The 15,525-nt window shown below is 40.2% G+C and overlaps 1 protein-coding gene across 4 annotated transcripts in view; it reads right to left on the bottom strand.

Annotated features, from left to right (window-relative positions):
- CCDC88C (coiled-coil domain containing 88C) overlaps positions 1-15,525 on the bottom strand; it is a 101,013-nt gene that overhangs the window by 81,236 nt on the left and 4,252 nt on the right. For all 4 annotated transcript variants that reach the window (XM_042791100.1, XM_042791101.1, XM_042791099.1 and 1 more), the window contains exon 3: positions 10,258-10,366. In XM_042791100.1, coding sequence (XP_042647034.1) covers positions 10,258-10,366 — 109 coding nt within the window. The remainder of the gene's footprint in view (positions 1-10,257; positions 10,367-15,525) is intronic.

The following is a 15,525-nucleotide window of genomic DNA, read 5'->3' on the forward strand; positions in this document are numbered from 1 at the left end:
CCCACTTTCTGGAAGACCAAAATTGAAGAAGTGACCTTAAGATATTTATGACGTTAAAAGGCAACTCCTTGCAGTTAAACTGCAGTTCTGCTTTGACATAACTACAGTCTTCAAGGAACTCAAACAGGTAACTAGTCAAATTAGAAGCGTTTGGGTTTGGGATTTTTTTTTTTAAAGTTACTTTTAAGGTTACTACTTCTCAAGACTGATTCTGTTTCTTTGGAACCTGCATCCTGATAAATGAGCCTTTTAACATACATATTAATTCCGTATTTAATATCAAAACTTAAACTCACCTCCTTCCAGTTTCTAGCATTAAATGCTTATGCCTCCCATAGGACTCCAGCCACCTAGCTTTACTGTAACACAGCTGCTCCAAAATAAACCAGACATTAACCTCAGTACCACCCTCCCTTCTAACACACTGTGCACCAACTGCAGGTCTTTCTGCAATAGAAATTTGATGCTGCACTCCCTTACAAATACTCTTCCAGTGGATATATTATAGATGGGATCACCATAAAAAACAACATCAACAACAAAACAACTCTTTAAAGTGTTACAGAAAATTTATCTTTCTTCTTTTGCTTCTCAACCTTACAGCAAACAACTTAGATGTTTTAGAAATCATTTCTTTAACATCAGGTAAGTAAAGGTGACTTTCTAGCAGAACACCACCACCTATCGTATTTCAAAATTATTAATAACTCACAATCATTTTAACAGGACAGGAGGATATTTAAATGGAATTCATACAGTATCCTTCCTTTGTGCAAAGACCACAAGTCTTTTCTACCAGCCCCCAAAGGAGCAGATGTCTATCACCGTTACCTTGATCACTTAACAGGCATCAACAATGTCATTCTAAGTCTAAAAAACAAATTAAATAAACATCTAGAGACTTTTAATAATGTTAATTATGAAAGAGAACAGACACTGACAGCTCCACAGGGGCTATTTCAGTCCGCTGAGCAGATTTTTATTTAGGCACTTTTACTGGCCATATGAGGACCCAGCAGAATTTAAACACTTCAGCTCCATCTCTTAATCATAATGGGAAACAGGAGAGGCACCAGTTCACACACAGCTTATACTCAAACAACTATAAAAATGAAGTCATTCTGCTTAAAGTACAGTCTACACACACATGAATTTGCTGCTTTATTTGCTCTGCAGAGTTTGGTTTTTTTTTTTTTTTTTTTTGTTATTGTTGTTTTTTGTTTTTTAAGTCATTCCTTCTAAAAAACAACTTATTTGCAAATGGGACATATATGCATGTGACAGCAAGCTAAATGACATAATTTCAATTTCTGTGCACTCATGAGCAGGTGCCTTCCCTAATTTGTGCTGGCATAAAGTCCATACACCATGTAAGGCAAGAAAAACACCCTTTCCTGTGGTTTGTCTTCAGCAAAGAAACTAGCACACCAAAGCTTCCTCCTGTCCCCAGGTCTGTTCCTTCCTCAGCTCCAGAGACCTGCTCAGAAGGGTAAATCCCATCATTCGTAAGCAGGGTAGGTAACTCCACAACCCCCACGCCTGTTTCTTGGCCCAAGAGCATTCACATTTGCCCGAAGTACTAGAAGTCAACGTAAGCTTGAGCAGACCTCTACAATCCAAACCACATTTTGTTTTCAGAAGCAAATACAATTCTGCATTTCGATACAATGCTCTACCCAAAATCTCTCACACATTTACAGAACTGGTAATCACTCCTCCAAAACAAATAAGCACCACATGAAAACACACTGTGGAAGAATTGCTTACAGGTCTAAAAAGTCATTAAAAAAAAGCAGCACACAAAAAGGTGATAGGTCATTACAGACCTTTGTAACAAAAGCTAATTACAATGCTGTTGGTGCAGAAAGCCAAGGCCAGCTGAGTTAGAGGCACAGAGAGACACCTTTGCTCACTCTGCACCGCAGGTCACAGATGTCACTGGAACTGATGGGAACAAGCCTTGACACCAAACCTTAACCCAGAGTCCCGGCTGTGTAAGAGCAAAACTGCAGACTGAATGAATCCAATGTCCCACAACACAGCACGCGACAATATCCTCAGTAAAAGCCACACTGGATTAAACAACACTTTCACAGACATAACATGCAAATAAATAAGAACATAAATCCCTTTCACTTGCTACCTGCCATTAAAAAGCAGAATTTATTTGCTTTGGGAACCCGTATGCAATTAGGAGGTTTGTTTTGCAATCATAATTTATACATTTGTGGAATTCATCTTCTTGTCTCCTTAAAGACTTTTTAATGAAAAGGACTCAAATGACATGGATTTCATTACAGAAATACAAGCAATAAAGCAATCTTTAACCTTCATTTATTATATTTTAGCAAAAATAAATCTCAAAGCTATTTTCAGCTACAAGTGGCACGCAGGCTATTTTCTAACTTGCCCAAAATTGGTAGGCTCTATGAAACTTAGTTCCCTCCTTCGCAAAGTTTCAGCTGACAAAAATGGGATATTTGCCTGAAATCTAGACAGCAGGACTGAACACAGCTGGCCAGTGAGACTATCTGAACAGTGACTTACATCCTAAACTATCCAAAAATATCTATGTAGTAGAGGACTGAACTACCTTGTGACTTCAGCCTTAGTTATCACAGAAATAGCCTAGGAGATTAACAGTAGGTTTTAGCTTTCATTAAGAAAAGCCACATACACTCTCACATTGTATTTTTTTAAGCCTTATAAAGGACACAGTAGATGCCTCCTGTATTTCAGACATCCCAAGAATTGTTTTCAATTAACATGTCTGCATGGGAACTAAACAGCTATTCCATACTATTTTATATTCCATATATTTTATATTTACAGGTCACCTCCGTTTGCCTCCAAATTTTAGGACACTGCTCCTCTCCCTTCTTGGCTCCGTTTCTTCATTTGTCTGCACAATGACTTCACACCCCTCTAGCTTATTAAGCAAAACAGACACATGCCAGCCTATTCTGCCCTTTCCCATATTCTAGCTCCAGGAAATTACAGGCAATAAAAGTAGTTTAAAAGCCAATCTATTCTCTTCCATCTGTTTGAGGTCACTATTCCGTGCCATATTAAAATGCATGTGGAGCCTCAGGGGAAAAAATATGTCTCTAAGCTCAGTCCTCCCTTAAACTTCCAGACATAATTCAATGTATCAGCTGAAATGCATCCTGGAATCACAGCCAGTAATCTCAAGCAGGTGTCCAACAGCATGCTACTAGCCACCTGAAATGGTAGCTTTCACCAACCTGGGAATACTACTCCAACTGACCTCTTTGCAGCAGAAATATTTGTTTTGTCTAGTTCTTCTGGAAATGAGCAAGACAATTTTCACTAAAAAGCATCAGACAGTCTGGCTGGTAGTGATGAGTCACCTGTCTCCACCTGCTTCTCACCAAAATGCTTGGTAACAGGACCTATGCAAAACAACCATGATCTTTGTGATTGTTCTTATGTTCGTTCCACTTGCAGCAGAGTGGCACCACTATTTTCAGGTGAAAGACTAAATCAGGGACTAACATCACCAGTTCAGCATTTCCCAGAACATCTGTACCAAGGTCAGTCCTTCCCTTGCCTTGTAGCCACCACTGCAGCAACTGAATATCTTCACAATACCAGTCTTACATGCAACCTTCATGTCTTATGATCATGCTGCTGCAGGACAGATAACCTAACTCAGAACATTTTTGTCACTGCAGAATCAAGAAGTCCTCATTAAGGCAAGTACTGTATAAATACATACAGACAGTATTTGCCTGTAGCAAGTTTAGACTAACTATGGCAGTCAAATGAAGAAGAAGAGTGGAAACAAATACAGAGCTAATCAGATTCTACTCTAGGTCATGCCTGAGTGGCAGTATCTCCTCAGTCCTAGCCCACTGCCCCACTGAAACACAAAGCATCTCTGCAATTGTACCTTAGTACTAACTTATTTGTCATACTAACTTATTCACTATACACTTGTGAAAAAAAAAAAAAATTACTATGAGAGCTTCAGCAGCTGCTCACCATTGTTTCCACATGCAGCTGCAACATCAGGCCACAAGAATATGCAAGCTACCTTTGGTAGGTACAACACCACAATTCCCAAAGCAGAAACAATTCAGGAGACTATGTATGTAGCCTACTCAACTGTACAGAAAAGGGAGAGAACATATTCTTAAAAGTGCACGAGATCAGCAAAGTATTTGAATCGGAAAGAGCTTATCTGTCAAAGTTTCTTGTATCTTCCTCAAGAAAGCAAACATTCTTGGTTAGTAATCTTGGAATTTAAAGCTCAAGACGAGGAAAGGTCTCCCTTAAAACAAGTTGTTAAATTAAGACTTCTAGGGAGCAGGAATCAAAACAAAGCAGTCACCCAGATGTATTATAGTTTAACACACCAAATGGACAAGGCTAGCAAAAAAAAGTTTATTTTATCACCTAATTCAGTAGGTCATTGTGGGTACAAACTCTCTCCCTCAGAACAGAGGAATGCTTTTTGACTTCAGAGCGTGCACATTTATGTGCAAGTCTAGCATTTTGGTGCTTACTTTGCTAAGGACTGGATTACTAGCCCACTAGAATTAGCCTGCCCTGTAGGGAAAGATTTCAACTCACAGAAGAGGACATTACTACTTCCAGAACTTTATTTATAGATGGAGTACAGTTGCCAGCTCATAACTTGTGCCCAAATCTGGCGCTTCAAGTCTGAATTCCTTTTTGCAGTCCAGTCAAGAGCTCTAAACCTGACTCAATGCTTAATGCTTCAAAAACAGAAGCAAGAGTTGTTTATTGATCTGGAAGTTACTGGTATTGCAAGATCCTTGCTGGCCCACCAGAAGCAGCTTTTGCTGCAGCTTCAAAGCAAAACGGTTTCTCTTTTCCAGAGGCCAGAAACGCAGCACTGTAGCAGCCCCCGTGCCAAACTGCTCACAGCAACAGCCAAACTCACAGGCAGCTAACTCCCTTTAACGTGCCTGATAAAAACCCTGCTGTTTGTATTTGTTTTACACAAATACGGAGCAGTCAAATAAAAGAAGGACACGAGTCTGAAGAAACATGCCTTAAAAGTAAGGCACTCTCACTCATCATTATCTCTGAGCCCAGCTAAGTGAGTTTAGGTGGGGAAAGTAGGATTTGTGGTGATACGAAATCTCTAAAAATTCAGTGAATGGTTTAATCTTTACTCCCCCCACACCCCCACTTTAATGTAAATGCTAAGGGTTATGAGTTTCTTATTGAAGCTGCACAAGCCACACAGTCACATCTGGTTTCAGAACTCTCAGTACGATCTTTTTTTTTTTTTAATTATGAGATATTTCTAACCTATTTAGAAACATGAAACAATCTGCTAGGTATTTAGTGGCCACAACTGCTGGAAATACAGGCAACAAAAATACAGCCATGACCACATTGCAGCATTTCTTCCAACAGCATTTCTCATCCACATACTCCAGATGTGGCCATAATAACCATGCAGGGACTAGCCAAGGGATGATCAGAATAATTTTTGCTTCTTCTCTCTATCAACCTAGAGTTTTTCATTTAAGTGGTAGGAATTTTTGCTTGAGAGCGCAGTATATACTGTTGGAGTGATTACTGACATTTTTAAATGTTAGGAAACTAGATGACATCAAAGGAGATCCTTTCATAAGTTTATTTTTTTTTATAAGCTGATATCAAAGTGATTTTTAATTCCTTAGAAAAACCCTAAAACCAAAGGTTTACACATGAGCAGAGAAAGGACAAAGCCACTTCAAGCTTTCCCTGTCAGCCTGCCTTAGGCCTCCTCCAAAACTCTCTAGCTCTGAGCATGTTCCCCAAGTGTTGTAGACATCAGGGCAGCTGCTCTTCCTTGGACGCTTCAAGTACCAGCACCTACAGGTTTTAAATATTCCCCACAGCAAAGGGATAGGCCAACAGCCCTCAAATTTCCTAGCTTTGCTTCTTCCATCATCAGAAGTGACAGGAGCAGCACCAACAGTAGCTCTTGCACAGGTCACTGCAGCTTAAGGAGGTAGGGGGTTTTTGTTTTGTTTGGGGTTGGGTTTTTTTGTTTGTTTGGTTTTTTTTTTTTTTTTTTTTTAAACATTGCCTGCAAACTCTGCCAGAAACAGGGACAGTGCCACACCATTATGCAGATAGTTGCCACAGCTGGGATTAATCATCATTTTGAAAAGAAGCACAAGGCCCTGGGGAGTGAAAGCTATAACAACTCACTGTCAACAAGGGTCAAGAGTGCATATTTCAGTGAAGCCAAACATGGTCCAGTCTTGCAGTACTCACACCTGAACTATATTCAAGCCAATTTAATTGGACCAGTAGATAAGCCTTATTGGAGCTCAATGGAAGCATTTCAAAGTGAAAGCAAAGCTCAGGACTAGCAAAATAATTTTGTGTTGCACTGGGCTAGCCAGTGCTTAAGGACCAACATTCACTACTATGTTATCAACACAAGGCAGCAGCTGGAGGTCCAGCTGTTCCATATACATTGGTTAACTGCAGTACAGGGTAAAAACTTCATCCTTTGACCAGGATGCACAACACCTGCATCAGTGAGAAGTGGATAAGCATCTCTTCTCCAATACACTCAGTTTTCTATTGACCCCTTTAATCAACACCCTCACTGTAGTTACTGACAGTAATTCTCTGTACTAAACTATTCCCTACAAAACCATTCTGAATTCCAGTTTAAGAGACAGCCAAATGTCTGAATTCAGTCAGAGCAAGAAGAGACACATAAAACTCACACTGAGCAATAAACACGTTCTGCCAGGCTCAGCCCTTTTCCAAGATATGGCACCAATTCCAGAAGTTTTACGACCAACCATTTCTCTAGCGAACCAGTGCTGTAACAGTTATTAAATGCAATTAATGTCAGATTCTCTTGAATGCTCATGAAATCTCACAGCAAAATGAGTCATTTGCCTGGATTCAGAAGAGGGGCCTCTCAAGCCAGTAAGACCTGCAAAGGTGCAACTGCTGCGAGTGGGAAATGCAGAGATATTGTCTGCTGCCACCAGTAACAGACATTACATACCCAATTAAAAAAAAAAAAAAAAAGACCCAAGCACCAAAACCTCCATTTTGTGAGTCTTGACACAATGCTTTTCCTAGTAGCCACCAGCAGTCCAGTTTTATGCAGCTGAAGGTTGTGAGAAGGCAACTCTTCAGAAAGTTGTTAATGAACAAATTCAGTTCACAAACTTCGAAAAATTGGATGTTATTTGAACTGGAAAAAAAGGCTTCCCCACTGCATTTACCCCTCCCAAGTTATGTCTGCTGAAGCACCAATAGGAACTGATCTTTATAGCTCAAATCCAAGCCAAATTTCACCAATAACCTGGTTTGTTCAGTCATTCCCAGCACAAACCCTCAGCCTAAGAAATCAGGAAAGCCCCAACACTGTGGAGAATACACAGATTATGCTAGACAATTATATGATCAGAAATGCCAGCTAGCTTCTGAGTATCAGAGTTAATTTTAGTAGCCACTTCATATTCTTGATCATTTCCCGTGCAGTACAGAGAGGGGCGAGTATTCTTTCATACCTACCAGTGTCCTTCAATAAAGCATGAGGTGGCATGGTTTTCCTAATTCTAGGAGACCTGATCTACCAAATTCAGTAACAGCCATTACCTTGATTTGGGTGCATTAAGTGAAAGGGAATTTAGAAAATCAAGGCCAACACTGTATCTTTAAAGCTTCTGTTCCTCTTGAGGAAGCAGCAAAATTGTGTTTCTATTGTTTGTCAGGAACTTCCCCCCACCACCTCCCTCCGCAATTTGATCGCGTGTTTTCAGTCAGTAAGACATTATCCTTGTTTTAACTGAAGATAACGTATTAGTACTACTTCATCAAACAAATGCCCACAACTTTAACCTATTACAAAAAAAAAAAAAAATCTCTAATATTCAGGAGATAAGAGGCCTAACAATATTTAATATATTCCAAAGCATCCATTTGGTTGCATGTTGCAAACACTAGTAAAATCTACTTATATCAAATTCTAAAATAAAACACAAGAAACTCTCCAAATATTTAACAGAGACATTAGTACAGATGTAACGTTACGCTCAGCATCAATCACACACAGAGCTCGGTTACAGCAGATAGCCTTAACTGCTCCCAGACTACAGGGAGTTGAAGGCTGCACACCACCACGTGAAAGGGTATCTCAGATTAGCATAAAGACCTGGGATTTGCCCTGAAGATGTGATTGTGACAAGGACAAATAAGTTTCTTATATAATGTTATCAGAAAAAAAAAAAAAAAGAAGTTATTTTTATTCTAAGCTGTGTGGTAATTACACATTTTCAGGATCAAACGCAAAGAATGACAGTCTCTCATGACTGCTTGGTTTATATACAGTACATATAGTCTTCAGGGAGCAAGGTTCATCGTACTTAGTTTCTGGACTACAACAGAAGCATCACTGTTATGCCTGCTACTGCAAAAGCCTCAACTACTGTTTCTCACTGAAAACTCTGTGTTTTAACCTATTCTAGTTGTTGCTAGCTTTATTGGATTATGATTACACAGCTCAACGGGTAGGTCAACAAGACACCAAGCAACACACCACATGATTCTGAATCACTTTTCTTTCCTAACCCTGATCTCTCTTCAGGTACTCTTAAAAGAGGTCATATCAGCTCCAAGACAAAGAACTCGCATGAATAAAAAGCTTTAGCATTTCAACACCTAAAGAACCAAACTCTCAGATTGTAAATCTTGTAGGGGTGAAGAGAGAAGAAGACAGACTAGTCCTGTCCTGCCCTTAAACACGGTCCTTTTTACTTGTAGACTCCATATACATTTACACTGTTCAGTGGGTAACAAACAAAAAAAAAGCTTCAGCCTCTAGTTATGACCAAATGGAATTTCCCTTTAGAAATCACATGTCTCAAGAATGACATCACACTGCATCAGCATCTCCAGTTCTCAACAATCAAGATACAGGTCAAGTGTCTTCAGAAATACACGATACTCTCCTAAATCATCTCAAACCTGAGTTACACACTTCATTTTTCTAGCAGGATGCTGGAACTTGCACACAGATGAGTCATCCACCTCATCCGACTTTTTCAGAAGTCCCTCTCTCTTTTACATTTCTCTAAGCAAGTCCAGAAGCAGAGAGCAAAGTAGAGGCAATAATGTGGAATAGTAGTAGGCAAGCTCTGGAAAAGAACGGTATCAAAAAGCACTACTGTAGTTAAGCGTTACATCTCTTCTGTATTTTGAAGACATATGGAAGAGACTGTGCATTGGCTTTGTACAGAAAAGATTAAGTGTCCAGGATGAGCACGCTGATATCAACTCCTACAGTTTAGTTGTTTTTTCCATTATATGACTGAGACACATATGCAGAGGAGCATTTTAACAGTCAGTGGTTTCAGCCTGGCTTATACTGCACAGCATTCAAATCTGGCAAAAGCTGTGTAAAAGGGAACAGTAGAACTGTTACCCCTCTCACTAAAAAGTCTAAATATACACAACAGTGTGTATACAGAAATTCTATTTAGAGTAACTGAATTCACTCCTATGGCTTTCCAGCAGCATTCAACACGTACCTAAGTGCAAAAGTGCTCAGCTATCACCACCCTGGTTTTTGGGGAGCAATACTACAGTAGAGGAACACTGACAGCCAGTTCAAGGATGTTGCCCAAGAAGCACACTATTTGTGAGAATTTGCAGTCACTCTTGCAGTTAAGTCTCTTAGGGAAAGAGTTCAAAACAAACAACTGCTTTAACACCTAAAAATAGGTACACAGCATAAGTCTACCTGCAAGATAAGCACAAATTTATTTTTCCTGATTAACAGCATATCAAATTTGGGGTTTATATTCTAGCCTTAAAGACATTTCTTCATAACTATTTATTTGCTGGCAGTCCCTTTAAGAAAAGGTTATTTGTTTTAAACAAGTTCTATACGGAAAAACATTATCCTAATTTCAGAAAACCCCTTCACATACACACCCCACAACCCCACCACAAAAGAGCCTTTTTACTACATGCATCTCCAAGTGCTAGCACAGCTTCCAAGTACAATTTCTTCTTTAAAAAAGAGGGGGCAGGGAGGCAGCCTCTGGCCATGAGAGCGAGAATGTGGCTATACTGTCATTTCAAAAGGAAAGCATGGCTGAAAGTACTTTTACAGAAGCACAATTTTCTCCCAGTTTCCTCCCCACTTCCTGTTGCAAGCTTCTTTTCGAGCCACCAGCCACTGCACCAGTCAAAAATTTATAGCAATCACCACAGATCAATGAGCAGAAGTCTCACCTGATAGTAAGTCTTAATGTTTCTGACTAAGATAGTCAGGTTTTGAACCCGAAGATAGGCATCATTATTTACATGCTTGTTGACACGTTGGTTGGTTGGTCGAGGATCTCTATTAAAAGAGGAAAAAGAAAATAAAGTATTACTAGTTTATTCAGTGCTAAAACTTAGCATCTCAGTAATGCACCATTAGGAAAACTCTTAAAAATTTACCCATTAAATGTGGTGACATAATTATACAGGATAGTTATACATTAATTCATGATAGAATAAGCTTATTACTTTTGTACCTATGTATAAATTGGAAATACTCCTGCATGACACCAAGTAACCTACTTTAGGTTAATTCACACAGCAATTCAGGGCAGCTTCCCTCCTTATTTTTATTTCCCCAAAGAAAAGAGCGTATCTAGTTTATGCATACCAGATCAAAGCAGTCTCAGATAATAAGGGGTGAATTTTTGACGAGAGGACAGTGCTAACGCTTGATCAATGATCTCTGTGCCAACTGCAGAATGCAAATACGCTATACGCTGAAGTGAAGGGGAAAAGGAATACTGCACTTTGATTATACCCATATCATCTAACTAGATCTCTCTCATATACCCACTGTGTCCCAGAAAACAGCTCTACTGGATTCTAAGTCTACTGGGCTTCAAGATACGAACAACATATAAACACAGGTAGAGATATAAGGAAGACAGGAAAAAAGCTGGTGGAAAGATTTTACAGGAAGAAGCCTGAAGTTTTATTTTAAAGGAAGCAAGTCAAAATTGTACCTGAAGCAATTTTATTTCTAAAATAAAACAAAGGAAAAAAGTTGCAAATTTAATATGAATGTGCACCTTCATATTCTCTCTGTACACCCTAGCATGTCACAAAAAAAGGAACCCGAAAACCTTTATCTGCCAATAGCATAGATCAAAGCTGTGGGCTTCCTCTCTAATGAAGACTGTTATCAGCAAACTCCTACACAATCCAAACACCTGCCTCCCAGAGCTCTGCTTTGGCTGTTAATTAAACCATTCACAGCTCTTCCAGGGCGAAATACTGAACTCAGGCATTGACAAGGAAGTAAGAGGAGCCCATCCATTATTTATTTTAAAAACGTAACTGACAAAGTTTACACAAGTATGTCAAAGAGCTTTTTCTTTTTTCTTTTTTTTTTTTTTTTTTTTAAATGCACAACCATCCCAAAGCACCTCTCTAGTGAAAGCAGTGCTATGTGTACAAATATGACAGAATACATAGATATTCCAGAGATGAGAGAAAACTGCCTCGGCAGCAGATGACATCAGACACAGTATTTACGCACCAGGGTTCAAGCGAACCGAAGTACAGATGACCGAAACTGCCACTGCCATAAACTAGCAAAACCCTACACAGCCTTTACAGCAAAGGACTTTGTATACTGTTTGGCACTGTAATAAGTTATGAAAAAAGAGAATACAGAGAGGCAACTTTTAAAGTAAAACTTTTAAAGTAAAACTTTTAAAGCTTTTAAAGTAAAATCTGTAATAAGCATTAGATTTTACTGATGCTCAGTGACAGGACTACAGAAGCCATACTCATACACAGTTTGACAGTATAGGTCTTCAGCAACAGAGCAAGTTGGAGAAGCCTAAGTGGCACCTGGGCTTGAACTCTGCGACTACCTTGCCTTCAGTACTCTCTGAGCAGCTGCTGGATCCTGAGGGAAGCTGGGTGCTTAGCCTTCTTAGGGAAGGTCACACCAACAAACCAGGAAGCTAAAAGGGAAGAAACATACAGTAAAGAGAAGCTGGCCAACCAGAAGAGTCAGCCTACAGTTCTCGTTTCCACGTGAAAGCTCATGTAGGCAGCATACTGCCATGCCACTGTCTGGCAATGACCCAGATCTGTGGCCAGGAAGAGAAAGCTTTGACTGTATAGCAGAGTAATACTCCACAACCTTTCCCAAAACTGCACAAAATGGGGAAAAAAAAATAAAATAAAATAAAATCACAAACCACACCCACCAGCCACAGCAAAGGAGAGGCAATTTCTTCAACAGCTGTAGGCAGTGTAACTGCAGGACTTGGATGAGGTTTTCAAAAGCATGTAAGACACAGAACAGCTCCTTCCAAGACAAGACCTGCTCATCTTTTTGCACAATGGAACTAGTCATCTATTACAAGAACATCAGCATTGGCAGGATCAGGCCCTCAGAAGCAATTCTGGAGCTTTTATCCTATCATCTTCATTAAGGGTAATTGGTTGCCCCGAGAGCCCTTAATGCCACTGACCTCAGGGTCCTCTTAACCTGGAGCCAAGCCACAGCACAGTGTCACTCTACCAGTCCTGCCTCCTCCTCCTCACAGACAAGGAAGTTAAAAGCTTTTCAGAAAACAGAATGTAGCCCAAAAAAGTGACCGTTTGGATTTCTGAATGTGTTGTGTAACCAACTTCATCCAACACCTCAGCTCACTTGAGAGAACTCTTTGCACAAGATGTGAAAGGCCAGAACAACCTATAATTTGCACTACCACAGGGCTTACTGTCTCAAGCAATATCCTGTTTCTTCATTTGTTACTATATTTTGTATTAATCTGGGATTAGATAAGCTTGAGTACTGACTACAGCTGTCCTAGCTCCGCAGCCAAGAAACTTGGAGTAGCTGCAGAAAGTTGCTCTTGGACACAGTGGGAGGTTCCCAAAGAAAAAGACTGATTCTTTTCCATTTACCAGGTAAGGTCAATTTTATCCAGATGGCAAAACATCTTTCGACCTAATGAAAATGGATATGAACACTTAGAAAAATCAAGGGTTTGAGGCACGTGCTTACTTGGAAAGAATACATTTGGGTTGTTTTTCAAACATTTTCTGCATCAGACCTCCGGCCTAGAATAACCACGCCGCGCCGTGTGAGGTCAGCGGGATCCCTCCTGCTGCTGCTTCCTCCACGTCACCCACCTGGCTCCCGAGACACCTCGGGGGACACGAGGAGTGAGACAGAGGAGCCAGGGGCAGCAGCAAACGGGCCTCCCGCTGCGGGAGCGGACCCAGAGGTGGGCAGGCCTCGCCACGGCGGAGGAAAGGAGCGAGCTGCCAGAAAACCCACAGCCGCATGGGCTTACCCATCTCAGGAGAAGTGAAAGAAAAACACTAAAAACCTAGAGAGATCGAGGTGCTCCAAACGCTACAACCCAAACAGCCTGATCTGCAGCAGGGAAAAGCAGGAAGGGGAAGCAAGAGTCCACAAGGGAAAAAAAAAAAAAAAAAAAAGAGCACAGATGTTTCTACCCTAAGGAAAACAGAGCTGTTGGTAACACACTCTGGAAGTTATAGCACTTGTTTGTTTGGTGAAACTTGTTTATGAAGAATTTTACAGAAAGAATCTCTTTCCAAGCATCATAATGAAAATTAAAAAGATTTTTTGCAACACGAACCAGGTAGCCCAAACAAATTCCTGTCTGAATGCATCTGAAAAATCCCTGAACACAACCTTGGTGAGATGCGTTTTCAGGCCTTTGATGCTTGGTCTTTCCCATACAGACAAATATATTGAAAACTACAATTCTGTTTAAAAAAAAAAAAATAAAAAAAAACAAAACACCTGCTCTTCAACATCAAAAAGATCAAAAAAAGTTATCTAAGTAAGGCTGAGGCAGCATGACTAATGGAGGTACTTTACAAACCAGTAAAACATACCCAAGCCAAATAAACAGAAAGTCTCAAACCTTACTATATACTCAAACATTTTGAAGTCGTCCTCTGGTTTGTACACCTTCATGACTTTTACAATAACACAGAGGAAAGGAACAGCCAGGAGACAGAGGCCAAGTGACAAGTTCAGCAGGCATGGGAGCAGCAGCACCAGTGCTTGAAGATGCAACCCCTTAAGCCACCAATTAATTAAAGTAACCAAAAAAATAATTTCATTTTTAAAATTCAAAACGACAGTCTCGTCTGAGACATTTCTGACAAGTAACTCTGATGAGTAAGGGGGGAAGCCCACAAGTTGGGCCCAGGGTTACGAGACACCAGAAGGAACTGGCTGTGCCCAGAGCACCCAGCACCCCATGGCACTTCGCTCTGCAGTTAACTCACTGGGTGAAAATACACCAGTCTAACTCCACCATTCAGCTTCTTTGTCTGTCATCAAGTAGGATGACAGCACTAAAGGGTTTCTGAATTGCCTCGAAAAGGGTAGAAAAATGAACCTCTAAATGAAAATTGTAAAATAAATGGATGCATATCTTTAACCTTCCGGTATTCATGTAATTTGCTACAAACCACAAGAAGCAAGCACTCACAATGTGGCTGTTCCTATCACGTGGTCTGAATTAAACAAGACAGATTGACAGTACCACAAACCATGACAGCTGCGATTGAAATGGAAAAACCTATTACTGTGCATTTTTATTATGTTTTTAATACAGGTAGTTCCATCAGCTGTATTCCTAATAAAATATTTAGCAAACAAACGTGTAACAGAAAAGCAGTCTACTGTCAATTAGAAGAATTAGAACAAGTCAATATGAAAACACTTAAGTGCTTATATGCCTGCATGTGTAAATCCCTCACACACCAATTCCCAAATAAAACTTTTTATAAGAAGTTAAATCAGGCAAATATTTGCTTATGCTTGTAAATATTATACTACAGCTGCAACTAACACTGAAGGCAGTCTATGCAGTGCCGCCATGTACTAGTTTCATATCAGGAAGTGACACACAGCCATCTGAAAAAAAGTTCTTTAAAATTTGTCTGCAGTGAAGCTCATTAACCTGATACATATAAACCCACCAGAAACACAAAAGCTCAGGACACAGCAGTTGCACTTCAAAGATTAACAAACATTTCTGTATGCACAGTATTCAGCCAGTACTACAAGTCCACAAAAATCAACGTGTCCTTCATGCGTGATCAGGTTGGGGTATACACTTGGACAGAACACAGGAAGAGGAAACCACTCATTTACAGCAAAATTACTTGAAAACACATTTGTCTCGTTTTAAAATTCAAGTGGGGAAACCAAACGCTACTGTCTCTCCCTATTAGATTTAACTCGCTAAGGAGCTAAGCACCACTACTGAGAACTAAGCAATCCTGAACTCTCTTTCAAAAAGGGTCTTGCTTTGTTAAGGATCACCAGGAAGCAAAGGGACCACCAGCAAAGACCAGCAGCTGGTTATCTACCAACCACGTTGTGGCCAGAACCTGTGTAAGCCCGGGCCGGGTTCCCTTCCCGCGCCACAGCTACAGTCGGCGTGCCTGGGCAAACTACATTTTATGCAGGGCTAGCACTCC

The sequence above is a fragment of the Tyto alba genome, unplaced genomic scaffold (assembly GCF_018691265.1).
Source record: "Tyto alba isolate M040663 unplaced genomic scaffold, T.alba_DEE_v4.0 Super-Scaffold_18, whole genome shotgun sequence".
NCBI lineage: Eukaryota > Metazoa > Chordata > Aves > Strigiformes > Tytonidae > Tyto > Tyto alba.